Consider the following 19753-nt stretch of genomic DNA (forward strand, 5'->3'; position numbering starts at 1 on the left):
TGCATACAAAAAGCTGGAAATATGATTAGTACAGTTTTTCTATAATCTTATTTAGAGGAATATGAATTTCATTATAGTAATAAACCAAAGGAGGTATAAGACTTCCACCCTTTGTCTGATCATTGACTGATCATACAGTAAAATATGCTGAAAAGTAACTTAGATATTCAGAGTACGATAGAAACAAAGAGCAATTAAATGAATGAAAATATTCTGATGGATATCATTGGTCTTTAGGTGAAGCTCATCATGAATGCATTCTGCCATATAACATATACCGCTATTCAAAGATACATTTGTGCTTAAAAATTAACATACAAGGACGTTTCTATTTCTCTAGTTGTGTTCCTCCATGAAATAATATAGATTATAAACAATTACTGAAAATGCCAATAGCCCCATGATGGAAATTAATTCCTCTGTTCCTTCAGCTGCGTTTCTTTTGAGCAGAAGCAACACTGTTACTAGTGTGCATTAACAGTTAATTAGTGGTGTCATGAGAAAGATCAGAGGGAAGTAGCATTGACACATGAAGAGTATTACTAGGGTTGAAGGTTAAAAAAATAAAACATAGTTGCTTGGACACAAGAATCATGTGGCTGTTTTTTAATTACATGAGAACTACAAAGGGCTTTCCAGTTAGACCGCAAAACTGCACAAATGATGTTAAATATGTCTTTATCAGCATGGAATGATAATAAACCAATTTATGTGCAGCTCCAGTTTTGCAACTCAAAAAGCAGACCGACAAAAAGTACAATAACCATACAATTAATGTTCTGCGTGCCTGTTGTCATGTGTGACACTAGGTTTGTAACCGGTACACCACCACCAGCTCCAGCAGTACTGCAGATCCTGACAAACAGCCTCGACTGTATGCCACAGGCATTAATGAGGTCCAGATCTTATTAGACCTATCCCCATACTATCTTTATGTGATGGGACTTGCTCAGTACGATTGTTCAGACTATACATTTCTGCGTGCATGTAACTGGGGCAGGGCTGAGGGCTAAGTAAGTGCTGTTGCCTATTCTCTGTGGTGACAGATATCTCCAAAAAAAACCCCACCACTGTCTTTTGCAGTCAAAGATAGATGGATTGTTTTAATATCTCACTGACTTTATTAATGATCAGCAATTTACAGGGCTGGCAGCAAAGTGGTGAAGTAATTACCTCTAAAAGGGCTTCAATACACAGCTGGGTGAAAAGTGGTAAAAGATGACTATTCAATGACTATTGAAAGAAAATGAAGTCGCTGTCCAAAAAGACAGTTTTAATTATCTTTTCAGGTAAGACAGTACAATGTATTTTAAATTCTAGGTGGGACATACAAAATGGTCTAAACAAAGCAGAACTTAACAAATACCTGCTTTATCTGAACTTTATCAGTAATGTGTAACCTGTTTGCCTTCAAAATTTTGCAATACATATATACATCACACTTTGGGAACTGAAGTGAGGATGGATGAAATACTCTGTTTACACAAGACATGATTTCAGGGTCTATGCAATCCAAATGTCAAATTTGAAATATTTCACCAATTTGATAGCTTATCTGTCAAGTAGGCAGGGTGATCACGGTTTTCTTCTTCAACTGTAAGACAAGACACAATGGGGAAGATTAAGCCGTAGATAAGGGAAAGTTCATTCAGTAAAGTGTTCAGGAGACAGATGTGCCTCAAGCACAAGCCAAGTGTAAAGTGACTGCTTAGCTAGGAGATGTGGGCATCTGTAGAAAGAATCATGCCTTCTCTCATTTTAAATGTAGGAATTTTTCTGTTTTCTGAAGTGCAAAGATACAAACCACATCCAGAAGGGTATCTTAGTACAAGGCAGAATTTTTTCATGCAGAAGAAAATAACATATTTGGTTTCTATTTGCACACTTCTCTCACTCAAGAGGATTCTAAAATCACTGGAAGGTGATCTTCTGAAAGTGCATAACTTACCCAGATTTGGCTGTTTTGTTATTCCCTACTACAATGGTGGCAATGTCACAGTATTTTTCAAACAAGTTGCCAGTTCTGCTTAGCTTTCTGAGATATGTCACCTTTTTTCTCAGGGGCTGTTGCTGTTCACGATCTCTTCTGGAACAGCAGCAACAGGCAGGAAATTACCACTAAAATTTATGAATTGTGAGCTTCAGAGGATTTTCCCTTTCTGTTAGCACACAAATAAAACTTTCACTGATTCATCTTTAGAACTGCTCAGATATTTTGCCCAAAGCATTATGCTCGTTGTTAATTCTGCCTTTTCTCTGTCACTTAAATGCCACTGAATTCTTTAGATTAGCAGAGTTCTGCCAGGGCAGGGAAGAAAGAGCTGAGCACAGAGCCCCAGCACTACATGAGGTGCAATGGGAGATTTTAGGAAGTAGCAAAGAGTGGTTCCAGCATATTTGCAAAACACCATGTAGATTATGTGAGACACTTCTCACACTCTTATTTCAGGAAAGGTGTGTGCTTTAGATATGGAAGGAGAGGTGATATCACAGTGGTGACAAGGCAGTCATTTGTCACACACTGTTGATGATGTCAAGGGCAATGAGGCAGTAACAGGCCTCTTACTGCTCATCTATATGAAAGGTACAAAACTACCTCATATTTTACTAGGGTTTTACTTCACATTTACTAGTTCAAGTAAAGAGCTTTTTCCCTGTCAAGACGACAGCAATTAACAATCTGAATAAGGAACTCACAACCAGGGCAAGAAACAAAGGTAGCTTTTAGCCACCTTCTGTTCCTCCCTGTCTTGAACCAAAGAGGGGAAGAGTTAAACTTAAACAAACTCCTGGGCTTGCATATGCTACTACAGCCTCCGCAGCAGCCAGGAGCCAGAACACAGCACGGTCTCTCGACAGCCTGTAGGGTGCATCCTCCTTTCACAACTTTACTGTTCCCAGCTCCATTTCCCAAAAACAGACTGTGTAGAGGTGAAATGTAGAAAGACAGAGGGCAAGGGTAGCATAGATTTAGGGTTTCAGCCTGGTGAGCTCTATCTATGCATTAGACAATGAGCAGTTCAGGAAGGCTGGCTAGGGTGGAAAGGTGAACTAAAGCAGGGCAAGGGAGCAGGGAAACATAGGACAAGGGAGTGCAATGAGCATGAAGAAGATGAAGGAACACAAGTTATTTAAGCCCAACTCAGTAGTTGGGTTTTGCTGGGGGGGTGTTGTGGAAGAGAAACATGGGTTCTGAGGTTCTGGAGAAGCAGAAGCACATGGTGAGGAAGCAGGTGATGAAGATATAAAGATGGGAAGCTGGGAACACATGAATAAATTACAGGATTTTCAGGATATTTCAAAGCTCTATTTCAAAATGTCCCTGGGACCCTTGTCAACTGTGCCAGCAACAGAGCTTGCAGAGGCCAGATGTGAATCCCATAGCTCCTCAGCTGGGGCTTTTAAGGATTCTTGTAAGACTTTATACCAGGATATAAGATTTAATGGAGGAATGTGAACAATATTCTGCAGAAAAAGGAGTCCCAGTAGAGTTTTGTTTTGGAAAATTCAATTCAAAATAACCATTCCCTTGAATCGAAACCAATGAAATTCTGAAAAGCAAATTAAAAGCAGAATATACAAAATTTTACATACTGTCATTTATTTGATTCATGTTGTGATCTCTGTAAATGTACTGTCTAATACAATACATTCCTTGGAATGTCTCATTTCAAACCTGAGTAAGCAGCTGCATGGTACTTGCCAGATGGGCTTAGACCACAACAAAGCCAGACCTTTTAAATTAATTTACTAAATTGTTAATAAATGGAACAGTGACAAACCTTGTTTTAAAAAGTCAGGGTAAGACAAAACACGCATTTACCTTCTTCTTGTGCTTTCTGTAAGGAACTAAGGAACAGTGCAGCAGCTTCAGAAAGAGATAAAGGATTTGTGTTTTGACTGCGTGTTTCTAGAATTGTAAGAAGAGAGGTACATGGTTGGTTAGCGTTTGATGGTATTTCTTTGGTTTGTTTTTTGCTTTATTATCTCTATAATGAAAGACCCAAAGAGAAAAATAGTGCTGTTGTCTCCTTCGTGCTATAACATTCTCTACTCACAACCACCCAGATGAATATTTAACACAGATGAGACAAGAAATCTTTATAAAAAGCAGGATATTTCAAAGTCCCTTAGAAGGTAAAAAGAACATTTAGTTTTTTTCATACGTTCCTTACTTTGCTATAACATCGGTTTCCTCCAGAAACATTATCTGTTTACTTTTGTCATGTCAGTTCAGCACAATTAATAACTTGAGTTTTCCAGTGGAAAACAAAAATCAGAAGTACTGATGATAATCCCACTTAGCAGCCAGGTCCACCTGGAACTTCTGTAAATGAAATCGTACAGGTGCACAAGGGAGGAAAGTCAGTCTTTATCATGTAATTTTTTGAATGAAGGAACTAGCAGAAATAAGTTTGTTTCCTTGAATATATCCCCTCCAGTTTCCACAGATTTCTCCCATAATCTGAGGAGAGATCAACGTGTTACATATACCTGTGCACATGTACTTACCAAGCTTCATTCTATCATACAGATCGTTTCGCTGGCTCTCATCTGAGATGAATCGACGTCCCTCTACAAAAGCAGTGGGAAAAGGGTGAAAACAGCCTCCCAGATCTATTGGTATTCCTACACTACAATTCCTAAAGTAGTATTTTCAAAATACAAAATTACAGCATTACTTCTACAAACATAAAATGGAAGGCATAAGGGTCTCTCCATATCAGCAGGAGCTCATCCTGAACCATAACACTCCAAGACAACAACCCCCTGTTACTTGAGAAGATGTTTTAATAAAGCCTGAGTGAAAATACAGTATGATAACTATATCCAGTGTGTCTCAAACCCCCTTTAAGTTTATTTCAGATAAGGAAACTTCTTTTCTGACAGGTCTTACAATCAAGCTTCCATCAACTTTTTCAGTACTTTGTTTTGCTTCACTTCTTCCAACACTTGCTTGCTTTCTTTAATTTGATTTCTTTAAAAAATAATAATACTGGTGATACCACTGTTTCAGAGACAAGAAGAAATAGGTAATTAGCATATCCCTGCAGGCCTCAGAACTTCTGCCTCCACAGCATCCTCTGGGATTTACTGCTCGTGTGGGCCCAAGCAGATCAGGAATTATCCAGTGGTAAAATTATTTCCTCAAAATGGAAAGAGTTTGGGACTTACGTGCACCCTTCAAATACAGCATAGCCTGAGGAGTCCAGTTTCTCCTTTGGAAATAAGCCTTTGTGCCAAAAAAAGAGAAGAGACATGTCAGCACTGCGTGACATTACTAACTAGTACAAATACTTAAGTGGCACCAACCTGTGAGATTCATGGATGCTGCGCATTCAGCCTAAGTAAGTGAGCAGTTTACCTGAGGTGTGCTCCAGGAGAAAGATACCAAGGACGCTGCCAGGAACAGTGCCATTGCAATTGCTGTCAGTTTACGCAGTCCCTGTGCGCAACAAAGAACTACAAGGTACAGGAAGACCTTTCAGATCCTTAGATCCTCTCAACTTCACATCTAAACGTGAGGGTATGCCCAGTCTCTCCTTTCTCCCTGTTTTGCTGCCAAGCCTCCTTTTGCTCAGTGACTATTTCACTGATCTGTACACAGTGATCTCACGGGAGGATGGATGTTAAATCAAACATATTATATTCTCTTAACTCCTATTCATCACAAAGGTGCCATACCGGTGAGAACTGCCACCATGACAAGCACCTTTTGTCCTCCTATTTACAAGGACATTAGATCCTCCAGAAGAAAGAGAAATGTTCAGTTTAAGGGGGAAAGACAATATAAAGTATATCTTGATTTTACCAAACTTGAATCATAGAGTTTAGACAACAAGCAAATGCAGGGACTTGCCATTTCAATCAAATGCCAATCAACCAGGAGTGTTTATCACTACTTCCTCAGGAAAAGAAAGTTTTTAAACTTAGCATCTTATTTGCCTCAGCCATGGTTACACACATGCCACGAGACAGGCTCTTTTGATTCTTGGAGCTTGTCTGCTGATGCAGCACGTGCAAATGAAAGCATTGAGCATGAATCCTCTGCAAAAAAATTGCATCTCTGCTTGTTCACACAGACCATGTTATTTATGTATTGACAACAGTGATGTGCAACAGAGAGCACCTAACATTATGATTCACAGTAGTTAATTTCACCCTGATTTTGAGAGCATGTTCTGCTATTAATGTTTTTTTAATGCAGTTGCTTCAAGCACATTGAATAGAATTATGTGTATATTTCTTACATTATTAATTTTTAAAGTTAAAAATAAATTGGTTTAAAGTTAAAATTCTTAAGCCACCCTGCTGCTGCTAAATACTATACTCACATGAAAAAGTATTAATTGAAACTAAACTTTCCCATGCACCAAAAGAGTTTCACTCACCTTCATACTTTGTTCAGTGGCAAATCTTCAGCCTTCTTTTCTTGGGATAACGTGCTGCAAGATCTCCTAAAGGTTTGGGAGTTCCTTTTTAAATCTTCAGAGCGAAGGTACCCTCCCCTTCCATGGCAGGGCGGAGGAGTCTAAAGGGATCTCTTGTCAGCCCTCTAGTAGAAGGTCTGATGACTCCTGAGGGAAACCTGTAGTCTTGCAGGAAGTCAGCGAAATGATTGAAAGACGGATACACTTGCAGATGCACCCCATTAGCCAGGTGAATACCTTCTGAATACATCAGCATCAGCCCTGTGCATTTGCAACATGTCACCTTCTTGCTAGATGGTCGATAACCACAGCCAGAAGCAGGTATTAATATGCATGATGTTTACCTCAGATAATCTAACATATATCATATTGCTATCTATTGTGGGAGCTGGAAAAGTTAGTAAATTACTTTCCAGGCATAACATGCCAACATCAAGAAAATGGTGACTTTCACAGTGTCACTAGCTTATTTCTACTAGGAATAGCTAGTAGTAATGTACTAGGTTATTCCTAACATGCATTTAGAAGATGCAGTCTCTTGTTTGATTCTCTAATGATCTCTTGCATCAAGTTTTCTTATATGCAAGTAAAAATACAAATAAAAATAAAAAACCATCAAAACCCTCCCAACTCCTAATAGTCAGAGATGCTTTTCTGTCTCATGGGTTGGTTGGAGTAAAAGCCCAGATAATGGGCTCGGATAGGTCAAGCAGTGGAGCAGTAAACAGAAAAAAGTCTGGAAGTGGGAATCAGAGAAGCCATTTCCATAGGCTACTTCTACGTGATCGTTGGACTTACTGTAGTCATGGATAATGGATGAGAGGCAACGGTTGTGTGGCTAGGGGTTTTATCTCTCCTCCTTCAATTTTTTCCTTTGTAAAATGGGAGAAGGAAGCAGAAGGGGAAGCGAAGCACACAGGGAGCTAGAAATCTGCTGATTAGAAGGTTGGCCAGTAGGAACTTTTCTGCAGCAGTCTCACAAACTGGACCACCCTGTGGTGTAACAAAAACACAGGTCTGCCCACACATGTGACAAACATGCACATGTATGTGGAGTCTGACTGAGGAATGTGCGGATAAGTACTGCTAAGGTTTGTCATGAGCTTTTGCCTAATGTGTCTGTGGAGACTGCTCTGACGCACACTGTTTGTGAAGGTACAATTACTCTCCTGCTTTTGTGTGGATACTGATCTGTTCTCTGCTCATGCCAGACAGAATTGTTCATGAAATATACAAAACCGGCATTTGCTGCTGCTCACTCCGGGATGGATGAAAGAAATGAGAGAGAAGTTCAGGTTTTGGCCTCATGCAGCTCTTGCCATGGCTGGGAGCTGTCACTATCTCTCTATCGTTTTAAAAAGGCCATGCCATGATGCACCGTATCCAACAGAAGGGATTCTACTTGCATCTACTTCAATGTGAAGGTTACATTTTCTCTGCTCAGAACAAAGGCATTTCTTGATGATGTTTAACCCTTAGCCTTAGCAGGGGAATATGCATGGCATCCAGAAGGCATTTAACAAGCAGAGACTCGGAAAAGATAAATAAGCTACTCACTTATTCCCTTCTGGAGTGACCTCAGAGCTTCCCTTTCTGCACAAATCACAGGCCCGGAATCAAACCATACAACTGAGTTTGTGAAAATAAACCCCCTACATTTGGTGCTGGTCAATGTAAAGTATGTTCTCTTCACAATGGTTCTCCTTGTGGTAGAAAAAAACCCAGAATCTGTTCAGCACTGGAGATAAGCCCTGGTTCTTCTGCCACCAGAATGAGACAACACAAAATAAACCATGAAGACAACCAGCTTAGTCCCTTCTTGCGGAACTAGGGAGAAGAAGAAGAGAATAAGAAGCATGGAGAAAGATTTGTATTGTTACCACACTGTAGAAAGACAACTTCAGCTGTTCTTTTCTTTTGACTTCTTTGCAAAGCCTGAGCTGCTCTGAGTTGGTGTTGCTGGAGTCTCACTCTCTCTTCCAAACTTGGATGTATTGCTCCTTGTAGAGACTTGTAGACAGTTGTCTCCTTGTCTACAGTTGTCTCCTTGTAGAGACTTGGGGTAGGTTGAGGCTGCCTGTAGGGCAGCAGGAACTGAACTGCACAGGTCAAAGCTGAACTGGCTTATCTGGGGCCAGGTGACCATCAGCTCAAGAGCAAATGCAGGGTCTTGACAATATTCTCTCAAATTAAATGGTTTTAGTGCTTTTTAAGGGTACGGGTATTTTTTTTTTTTTCCCCAAAAGGTTTTTATTTTCCCCCTAAATAATCTGTGCCTTTGTGACTTAGGGCTCTAAATCCATTTATTTTTATTATGACCAGCGATTCTAGGTTGCTTTGCTGTTTCAAAGAATATATATATGTCTGAAATCTGTAAGAAGTCTGCAAATCCTCAAGAAGTCTGCATGCAGAATAAAAAACTCCACGTTTGTCAGTTCTACTTTAGTGACTAAAATTTAAAATACTTCTCTCTTCATAGCTTTTTCTTGTAGTGATCCTATGAGAAGGTGGTCATTTCACTCTTCCCAGAATTCTAACAGCTTCTAGAATGGCATATGGGACATGGTTTATTTGCAAACAGCGACAGAAGGCAATACTTTGGGGAGGAAATGCATATACAGAGAGTATTCGCAGTCACCAAAAAAAAAAACACATGTGGATGTGTATGGCCATATGTAAGCTTGTACTCTTGAAATATGAAGTAGCCTATAATTAGGTTATGGATCATAACACACTAAGAAACTACAGCGCTTCAAGATGATGAGCTGTACATGAAACACTCATTGTCAATGCTGCCATTTCTCAGCTGATTTACATAATTGAGGAAGTGGCTTTGGCATGTAATCAATACTCTAAGTGAAGGAAGTAGTGAAGCTTGCTGTAGCAGCAGGACCTCTTATTAGAAAGAGCACAACCTACTCTTATTCTTAAAGATATCTAAAGGGCAGAAACTCTACATGATAATAAGCCAGTTTCTGGGATTGAAGATCAGTGCTGAGGTGAGTGAAAAAGTTCTCATGTGATAGAGTTTTAACTAGTGGGGTTAAACATACATCACTGAATTGCGTGACGACTGATTTACAAAATCTTCCCCTAAAAATATAGGCTACAGTCATTGTGCCTGTCTATTTTTAAACTGCTGGTAAGGACATCAATGATGCATTGCTTGTTCTTGAGTAAAAGGTGTAGCTATTGTGTGTAGGTGGTCAGTAGGTACGTCAGCAATATGGCATTCTGACAGTGTTAGGGTATACAGCTCCTGCGATTTCTGACCTTTGTCTCTTGTGCTTTTTCTCATTTCCTTCATTTGGCATCTGAATAGCACCTAGCACAGTCTACTTCTGGCTTGGACATGCTAACCATAGCATCTCAGAAGGCTGTGAACTATCATGGCAGAGTCTGCAAAGTAGCAATAAACAAAGAATTCTGTGTTTAATTTGCAGTGAACAGATTTAAGCTAGATAGGCAAGTTTTCTAACGGTAACAAAGAGAAATAGAAATAGGACATAGAAATAGACAGCACATAGAAATAGGTTGCCTTGAAAGGCTGTGAATCTATTATCACAGAGTAACTCAGAGAATAGATTACCCAACCCTTCTTAGGACTCACTGGTGAACTGATCCTACTCAGAAACTTGGTGCTGAACTGTACGACCTCTTAACATCTTCTTTTGGGCCTGTTTTTTGTGTTTCTGTGATCTTTCAGAGCTGATTCTGGACTTCAATCCCATACATAGCGCCCAGGCTAGGGTGAAATTTGTATACGAGTTCCATATTTGCCTTGTGAAACCTGTTGACCTTATCTGCAATCCACCAGTACATTTTGTCAGACATTTTATGTCACACAATCATGTTTTTCAGTATCATTTTTCAGAATAACTTACAGAATCATAGAATAGTTTGGTCTGCAAGGGTCGTTAAAGGTCATCTGTGTCCAATCCCCCTGCAATGAGCAGGGACACCTTCAACTTCTCCGGAAAGTTGTATTTTCATGGTGAAGCTCTGAAGGAAAGAGATTCTCTCTGATATAAACCAGATACATGATTACAGATGCCCTTTGTTGCTGGCTCAAAATTTATCAAACTAACTAATTTGTTGCACATTCAGCACCACAATATCTGCAGGCCTGATTCCAGTGCTACTGCATAGTTGTTAGCATTGCTTTTCTTCTTTTGTCTAGACTGTCTGAGAAGAACTGTACCAAAACCTGCTTGAGGTACAGAACAAGCTGTAGAAAAGTCAGCAAGGGATCGTGCAAATGCCTTACACAATAGGAGTAACAGAGCCTTTGTTCAGGACTACAGTTTGATCAATGCTATTCAGGTCCAGGCACTACTGTTTTCAGAAGTATATTGATGAAAGAGAAGAACTCCAAGGGATAGTTATAAATTAAATATGCTATGTGGGATGAGTAATGTTTAAAAGTATCATGAAAGAGTAGAAATCCACAAGTATTTGAAAGGTGTACACATCAGAAAGAGGTACTGCTTCTGAAGTTCAGTGAACCATAAGATGTGTTCTTATGGTACAACATTTTTTTTTAGTAATGGAGGAGTCTGAGCCAAACACCAGGAAAAAAAGTCCAGCTGAAGAACAGTTTTATCCAGTTTGAAAGTTGGAAAAGAGACCTAACCATCTGAGTATAGCCATTTACAAAGTGCATTAGCAGAAGCTGTCCAGCTCTTCAGACAGGCAGACACTACCGAAAGTATCTCACAGAACGTATGTTTCTCTAATGACAGAAGCATCAAAGGCCATGGAGTCATCTGACCTTTTCTTCCACCCCCATGAACTTGGCAAAGAGGATTATTGTCTTTGTCAAGAAGCTACCTAGTGGGCTATGAAGGATGATGAGCATTACGCATGCAGTCATCTCCTCTTGACTGAGTAGTGCATTTGTCACACAGTCTCACCCATGGAGCTAGGCAAGAAATGTAGGCTGTTGCTGAGCAGCTGGATGCTGACATTTTGTTGTAAACAGTGGATGGAGTTGGGAGAGACAAAAAAAGGCAAGTTACACTGAGAGACTGCATGACAACCAGACAGGTGTCAGAGACTGAAAGAGCCTGCTCCATGTTCTTAACAGACAAAGTGGCCAACCTCTGTGAGCATGGTCCATAAAATGTGCAGCTTCTTGGGCAAAATGGTTTTCTTTTCACATTCATGCCATGAGAGATGGGGAGGTGTTGATACACTTATATAGAAATGCACATAATTATATGTAAAGTGCATAAATTATGTAAAGGAAAATGTTGTTAAAGGCTGAACAGGAAACCCTGGGCAGTATTTTCAAGAGAAACCAAATACCTTAAGAGCTCTGCTGCATTAACTTTTGTTAAACATTGAAAACATTTGTCCTCAATATTCACCCATGCGTACTGAACATAAGGTACACTTTACCCTTAAATAGCATGTATTTCAATCCCACCATGCACAGAACAGGAATGCTACTAAAATAAGAGGGGTTTTTGTGTTACGCTGTTGTAACAACAAATGATGTTGTTTGAAACAAAGCTTGGTTCTAGAGGAAGAAGTCCAATATAAGGTAAAATAAATACCCTTACCTGATGCACCAGGTCATCAGAACTAACAGGTATTCTAGATGTTCCCACAGTGAGTGGGAAACCACTTCAATCAGGCCTGTGAGTGCTTATCTAAGTTCACAGTGAAGCTCTAAGCAAAACGCAGTGTAACACAGCAAAGATGGGCTGTGAGCCACTTGGCTTGAACTACACACAAGGCAAATTGGGAGGGTGGGAATTTCCTGCTGCTGGACCCCTCCCCACTACCCCCTAGCCTGTGGTAGGCTGGGATGTGTCATTTCACCACGTGTTTGGAGAAGTCTGATGGGCTGTGCAGTTAGTAGGCACTGGGAAGGCAAGAGTATTCCCTCAACAACATTTTTCTATCTCCAGTTATTTGTACAGCAAACACCGAAAGATCCACGCTCTTAGAAATCAAATCCTTTTTGAGAATTTAATACTAAAGAGAGGACTTGGTTAACAGTCCTAATTCAAAACTCTTTTATTGGCTCACAGAACCAAATACAGAGCAGACAGTGGCACAGAGACTCTTTAATACATCAGCCCAAGAGACTTCAATGTTTGACTTCCTTTAAAAGGTAGTAAGAACTATGAAATTTACACAGGGTTTTGCTACTCTGCTCCAACTGTCACAAGAAAAATGATGAGAGATCTGCTCATGCCTGAAACTTTGCAGTAGTTGGGAAAAGTAAGACAGAACTGCTAATAGTAAGCAAGAAACATCCCAGGCACCTGAGTGGAGACACATCAGTAAGCTGTAGCATTATTTTCCTCACCATTTTAAAAATAAGTGTAGGATAGCAGGGAGACTTCAGAATGCATATGAAATTGCAGGCAGTCCATTTAGCTGCAGGAGAGATGGGGTTGGGGGAAGAAGGGCTAGAAAGCTGGAGAGGGATGTTTGATTTGCACCTCCTTGCAGCTCATTGCCCCTCCCAGACCTAAGGCTGAGTGGCAGCCACAAGTGTACCTTGTAAAGCTGATTTCCCATTAAATGAGTTCTCTGCTAATTTGAGTAGCAAGGGGCTGTTAGGTAGCTCTCCTCAGAGGAATAGTTAAAATAGCTTTTGTTATCCTGTGCTTTCTTTGCCAGAGAGGAAAAGAAGGTATTTTTTTCATATGCTGGAGTAAGTATGGGGGTTTGGACTGTTTCTTTTTTTTAAAATGGGGAATTATAAGCAACATTTAAAAGCATATTGCAAATTATCAGACTAGTATTCTTTAACGAAGTGTTACTTTTATCTGTTTGAAAGCTCTTGTGTACTTACAGAACATAATAAAATCCTACTCAATGCTTTTAAGTTTTTCTTTGTATCTCTAGTATAGGAGACTATTTCAACTTCCTGGAACTAGTTTTTAAGGAGTAAATCTTTTAAAGCAGCCAAATAATAAAAAGCAGTCTCTTCTTTAAAATTATTCTAAAATTCTTATTTTTTTATTTTTTGAAGTGTTCCTGTGGCTAAGGAATGCTTAACCAGTTAAGGAATTAAGGTAATGATATTACTTACAGAAACAGTGCTAGAAAAATAAAATTGGAGATCTTGAGTCTGCATATATAAAATCAAGCTGCTGGCATGCAGGAAGCTTGTAATAAAACACTTGAAGTAAAACAGCAAGTGTTTAAGTTTCTTGCAATCTAAACTAACAAATATTTACATGCATGTTTTTAATTTGCCTCACAAGGTTGTACAAGCGGCAGCTCTTGTGTTAAATGCTAGTGAAGCGTGATTCCGGTTTTGGGAAAAGAATTGGGTTTTTTTTTGTACCTAAAAGCAGGGAGCGAACTTCTTGGGGAGTGGGAGGTCGCTTCTTTTTGTTTCTTGATTCAGAGTCTGAACATAAAGACACAGTTCAGTGAAGTCTATATCCTTCTGGGGACAAGATGATATTTGTACTATGCAGGGGGAAATCCCTTCAGGGTCAAGGAGTCTGGCGTTCTGCACCTGTGAGCAGCCATGTCAGTCCCTCTCACATGTACGCATTACCTTGTGAGCAGTACTTGCAAAGATGCTGTTTAATTTTCTTCTCCACCCCAACAGAAGTCTGGTCACTGGCAATGCTATTCTGATAGGATGGCTACGAGTAAAACCCCAGTCCCAAAGGGTTTTACTGAGGATGGTTTTACTGAGGTCTTATCTGAGGATGGTTGTTGTCAGTCATGCAGGTTATACAGTTAACATATACTGGACTCTTCACTGCTTCCCTGTTTATTACTTTAAAGCAAGTGTTGGGTTTTGTGTGTGCTTTAGATTTTGCTTTTTAATGTTGTATATAATCTTGTGGAGAGAAGCAATACAGTGTATTTTCAGAGCTGAGGAGCTGAAAGTGATAGAGTGGTGGAAGGTAGGTATGTAGTTGCAACACTAGGTGCAAGATATTGCTTAAAATCTGATTCTAGCTTTGGCTAGCTTTATCTGGTACAGTAATATTTTAGTAATGTATCTCTTACACTGGTGTAGATGTCATAGCTAAATTCCAGTAATATTACTTGTTTCCCTCTTTTTTGGGGTGAGAAACTGAGAGTGAAATCTGCAATAGGACAGTATCACATGGAAGCTCTTAACTACTCAGTTCAGAAGTGGTTGCAAATTGCAGAGTAAAGATTAATGTCTTATTTGAAAAGTGGCTTTATTGTTGCTAAATGCACCCTTCCATACCTTGGTCACAAACATACACACACGTCCCCCTACCTTCCCACCTATCCGCCTTTTTAAGTATTGCCTGACATAATAGATAATAAAAAACCAAATAGGATGATGTGCCTCTGTAGGATATGTTTCTTGGGCAATTGCCTGCATGGTGGCATAAGAGCTGTAGTTGTGGCTAATCGGCAAAAGGAACAACTGGATTTGGATTTTCGTCCTTGTAGGCTCAGTGAAATGTGAAAACTCTTGTTGCTCTTCCTTTTCCTACCCCACCCCCAACCCAGTACCTGCAAAAAGCAACCCCAGAAAGACAGACTTGTATTTTCCTGAAAGTAAGCTACATTTAAATCTTGCCTTCTGAAACATGTCGTGAGATGATTTCGAGAAAGCTGCAGGCTCAAAATACTTCAACCAACTTGTGGGGATTGACTGCGAAGCCACAAAAAGAGATCAGAAGCTGATGATGTCTGTAGCTGTAGGTGGTACCTGCAATAAATAGCTGGACAGTTGTTGCTGTTAGACCTGAGCAAAAGAACATGGAACCAGTGAAATAAAAACTGCTACAGATGTGATCGGAAGCAACAAAAGTTGTGTGAGGAGTTTCATTTCTTTCATATAAAAATGAAATGCCCAATCTGGGGTAAATTGGTCTGACTAATATTGCTTAGTGCTTCCTTTAATCTGAAAAGGTAATCAGCTGCTAGGTTGCAGAGAGTTCCACAGGGGTTTTTCTTGTTCCTCCCCTCTCTGCCTTCCCCCATCCCTGTCATGGTTATTGTATTTAAGAATAAGCAGTGAGATTTCAGAAAGTATTTCTTTGTTTCTTCCCCACCTTTTCCAAATCCATCTGATTTCTAGTTCCCTGGAGAACTAAATATCAAGATTGAAGGCTTCTGTCACAGCTGGTATGTGGAGCAAAGATTTTTCAAACCACTTACTACCAAAGCTCTAAGTCTGCTGACCAGAAAAACTGGCTCAGGGAATATGTGTCTGTGGATCATCCTGACTCTTCTATCATGTCCCTGTTCTTTCCAGGTGTTTTACAGGGGAGCGGAATTGATAATGTCTTCAGAACCTGGAGCTAACAAACGGCATCATAACCCAGTGGACAGTATATGCAGAAAGATCAAATCTATCCAAATGATGGACGAAGTCTCTAACCCTGCTTTGCAGATACCAAAGTTTCAGTCCCAGAACTTTGACAGTCCACAGTGCAATGTCAAAAAAAACCTAGAAGAACTACTGAAGAAAAGAACTTTCAGAAGTCACAACAGTACTGATCCACACTTAATCAGTCCCAGCTGTGACAGCATTTTCTCTGCAGACCTGCAGTTGCTGTCACCTTGTCTTGGTCACATGTCTGACTCCAGTCCTATAAATGCTACATATTCAATCATTAAAAGAAAAGAGAGATCCAGCAGCTCATGGATGCCAGTATGTGCCATTGAGAACTGTTCTCCATCCTACTTCAGATCCAGAGAGGCCAATACTCAAAACAAGCTGTCTGCTTTATCAAATATTGACTCTAAAGATGTGCCTCACGAACAGAAGTATCTCACATCAAGTCCAAATTTATATTACTTCACACCTGATAAAAAGTCAGGAAGTGCTGTGAACCGATCTCCTGTTCCAAAGACATTACCTTTGAGTGAAAGAGGTAAAAATCCTGGGGGAAAAAACCCTCCCAATCCAAAATCCTAGACAGCTGAGCACTCAACCTACATAGATGACATTTAGATACTACTTAAACTGGTAACAAAATGTTTTAGAATAATTCAAATTTAATTAGACAGCAGAAAGCGCTGAGTAAAATCTAAAATTTACTCTATAAATTATTAATGTGAATATACAAAGTGAGGAAGTAATGAGATAAGTCAAAAACTCATCTGCTAATTCCTTTTTTGTGGAGAAGAGATTCGGCTTTTAATTTAGTCTGCCTTTAATATAAAAAAAAGAGTTTAGATGTGGTTTTTGTTGTGCCTGAAAGTCACTATGGACAATAACAAACATATCCTTCATAGGATGGAAGCAGTCACTGGAGTACAAAACGGACACCACGCATGATGTGAGTTTGGTTTGTGAAGAAGACCTACTGACCACCATTTTCTATGCATGTGACGTAGACCAAACAGGTTTGCCAGTGACTTTTCATTGCTCTGTTTTGTTTTTCTATCAACAAATATTCAAGGTTCAGATTGTGTTATGATTCCTGAGATATGAGATATGATACACTAACTAGCTCACTTAGCTAAGTGGCTGTATGCATGGCAGATGCAGAATAGATGTCTGTGCCTCTTTTGCATGGTGCTTGTCTCTTCCCTCCTCAGTCCCCTTCACCCTCAGCTCATCTTTGCTTTATTTTATCGCAGAGGAAGTACAGGAACAACCTGCTCCTAGCAATCAACCTCACTGGAAATGCCTGTAGTATCTTTTAGGCTTTTTCCTGTTAGAAAATAGAACTTTGGAAAACTTCAGAGCAAGAGAGAATTCCTTTGACTTCCAACTCAAACATGACTTAAAATGGTAGAGAAAGGAGTTGTCTTGTAGACTAAGACAATGTTAGTCACAGGGTTTGCACAATTTGATGAAAGACCTAAAAATAGTAGCATAGTAAATGCATTGAGTTTGTTCTTAAACTGGAGTCCAAAGAATGAATAAACTGGATTTTCATACTTCTGTATTTAAAAAAAATAAAATAAACAAAAGCTCTTCCTTTCTGGAAGAACTGCAGGGATCAGTTGCTTATCTACAGCTCTTGAAGGCAACTGAATACACACCAGTGCAGATGAGTAACTTGCCCTTCTACAGCTCTTTATAATTGCCTACTAGATGTCAGAGTCTGGTGCATAGACATCTGTATCTGTTTTAAGGAAAAGTTGCAGTTTCCAAGATAGTTGATTATTTGAGACGTACAACCAGTCGAGGATTGGAAGATAGTGGTCTTGAAGAGCTGTGCAACATGCTTGACCCAGATCAGAAAGATGTCTCCATGGACCTGGAAACATATCATGCCATCATGAAAGAGTGGATTGAAGACTGTAAGAGTAAATGGTAATAGCTTTTTATCAATCTATCTCATAAAAGCTTCTGTAAAAACAGAAGAGGAGAAAGTTCTCTTGCGGCTTGTGCCTTCTGTACTCTGTAACAAGATGTTATCAGAACACTGTGACCACAGCGTGGGTTTTGGCTGAAAGCTTTTAGATTTAAAAAGTTGGTAAGAGATCCGTGTCACGCTGATTTTGTGATTCTTGATGCTTGTTTGTTTTTTTTTTCAGGGAAGATGGTGCCACTGAGGAGCCACCAGCAAGCATGGAAGACCTGGAATCCAAAGTGTATAAAACCACCCCTGAAGGTGCAGACCATTTTATTCTGGTTTTATTCAGGAAAACTCCATTTTCTCGCTCTATGCTATCTATAACTAACACACACACCCCCCACTTCTTTCAGCAAAAAAGACAACTGTCCGAATGAATGTTACATCAGGAAGCTTGGAGGCCTTTGGGGGTGATGTTTCTAGAGGAGACATGTAAGTCCATTCAAGCAATTCCTTCTCAGAAGTTCCTACTCCTAGCTTTGAAATACTTGAGAGCTACTTTCAAGAACTACTGCTACAGAAAACTTTCTTGGTAGAGTTTCTAATGCTGATGTGTCTGTAGTAGCTCTTGTTGCTACCACATTCTTCCTCACAGCTTCTGCTCGGGCTTAAAAACACACTGGTAATTCTTCCTACTGATATCTCGGTTCTTCTGTGTCCATTTGCCTCTTTATTTCCTTGTAGTCTGAGTTTTGCCATGTGTTTCCTTTTCCTTTTTAAAACAGTACCTTCCCTTCCCTAAGTTCCTAGGTTTACGTGACAATAGAAGACATTATCTCCTGAAAGTCTGGTGGCATATCTTAATTTCAAGGAGCATTAAAAAAAGTACTTAAAATCAAAATGGTTCCTGGTGTATTAGAGAACTGATCTGGAGGTGATCTTGTATCTCAGTGCAGAACAAATGACAGTACACTGCAGCATTGCAAGTCCTCTGTGAGATCTCCTTTCACCTCTCTAATCAGTGCAGCACAGCATCAGGATTTTTTGACAGTCTAAATTGGATCAAATAGCCTTTCTCAGTCTTTCCTTGTTTGGTTACTGAAACAGGGAGACTTCTGATTTGATAATCTGTGTTGCGGACCTGCAATACAACAACCAGAAGCTTCAGGAGGAGAACAGCAAGCTGAAGCTCACACTGGAAGCTGTGGATGAGACCAACAATAAGCTATTGGCAGATAATGAGGTTCTACGTCAACAAATAAAAAGGTGAGAGACCCTGATGGCACCAGGTCTACAGTGTAATGGCCATGGGCAGATCTGGGTTTTTTTTCCAAGTGGTCTAGCCTTGCTTCATGGTTTTAACCTCACCAGTGCTTCATGACAACAACTCCCAGCAACTTGATTATTCTGCCCTGTACCACCTGGTCCTTATAAAACCAGGAGGTGTTATAAGTCATTCATTTAAGTCATTCCTCTTACAGCCTGGCTCTTGCAGCATAGGTTGCTACAAGTGCACACAGGCAAAATCTTAGGGTAAAGCAAAATCAAAGAAACAAATTAAGAATAATAATTTTTTAAAATGCTTAATATTACTAAGAGAACAGCTAAGCACTGGGAGGCTCCCAATCCCAGACTACATGCTTGCTGACAAGCAGTGGGGAAATGAGCATTTAAGAGCTGGTTTGCTAGTCCCTTGAGGAACTAAAGTGAGTTTTCTTACTAGCTTAGTATTGCTGCAGCCTGGGAACCCATCAATGTCACAAGTACAAGCCTTTATTTACAATAAGTTCATAATGATAATCTGACCTAATTAATTCAAGTGTGATATAGTTATGTGACCTGCAAAACCCTTCCCAGTATCTTCTGGGAAGTTTAAGACAGGTTAAGACAGGAGTCTGCAGGGTAGCTGGCATGGGAAGTATGCCCTCATGTTTGACCATGTGCTCAGGGGTATTCTGCAGCTTAGAGCCAGCCAGGAAAGATAGCTACCGGCCCACAGGTTAAATATACATTGGGGAATCAGATCAGCACAGGAAAATGATGCAGAGCTTATCCTTGAAAAGTAAACTGAAATGGTTTCCTTAACTGCTAACAATGAAG

At 39.9% G+C, this 19753-nt stretch overlaps 2 protein-coding genes across 2 annotated transcripts in view; one reads left to right on the plus strand and one right to left on the minus strand.

Annotated features, from left to right (window-relative positions):
• Nucleotides 1-1535: 1535 nt before the first annotated feature.
• Nucleotides 1536-6398, minus strand: SPX (spexin hormone; the record flags this gene model as incomplete). The annotated part of the gene is made up of 6 exons (XM_080609769.1): nucleotides 1536-1594; nucleotides 3824-3910; nucleotides 4513-4575; nucleotides 5176-5233; nucleotides 5366-5446; nucleotides 6393-6398. The coding sequence occupies 6 exons, from the start codon at nucleotides 6396-6398 to the stop codon at nucleotides 1536-1538; spliced, it is 354 nt and encodes a 117-aa protein (XP_080465895.1).
• A 9283-nt stretch (nucleotides 6399-15681) lies between these two features.
• IRAG2 (inositol 1,4,5-triphosphate receptor associated 2) overlaps nucleotides 15682-19753 on the plus strand; it is a gene marked incomplete at its 5' end in the record, with an annotated part of 39440 nt that continues 35368 nt past the window's right edge. The window contains 6 exons of the mRNA XM_080637193.1: nucleotides 15682-16276; nucleotides 16641-16751; nucleotides 17490-17670; nucleotides 17895-17971; nucleotides 18067-18145; nucleotides 18761-18919. Coding sequence (XP_080493319.1) covers nucleotides 15682-16276; nucleotides 16641-16751; nucleotides 17490-17670; nucleotides 17895-17971; nucleotides 18067-18145; nucleotides 18761-18919 — 1202 coding nt within the window. The remainder of the gene's footprint in view (nucleotides 16277-16640; nucleotides 16752-17489; nucleotides 17671-17894; nucleotides 17972-18066; nucleotides 18146-18760; nucleotides 18920-19753) is intronic.

The sequence above is a fragment of the Psittacula echo genome (genome assembly GCF_963264785.1).
Source record: "Psittacula echo genome assembly, chromosome: 1".
In the NCBI taxonomy this organism is placed as follows: domain Eukaryota; kingdom Metazoa; phylum Chordata; class Aves; order Psittaciformes; family Psittacidae; genus Psittacula; species Psittacula echo.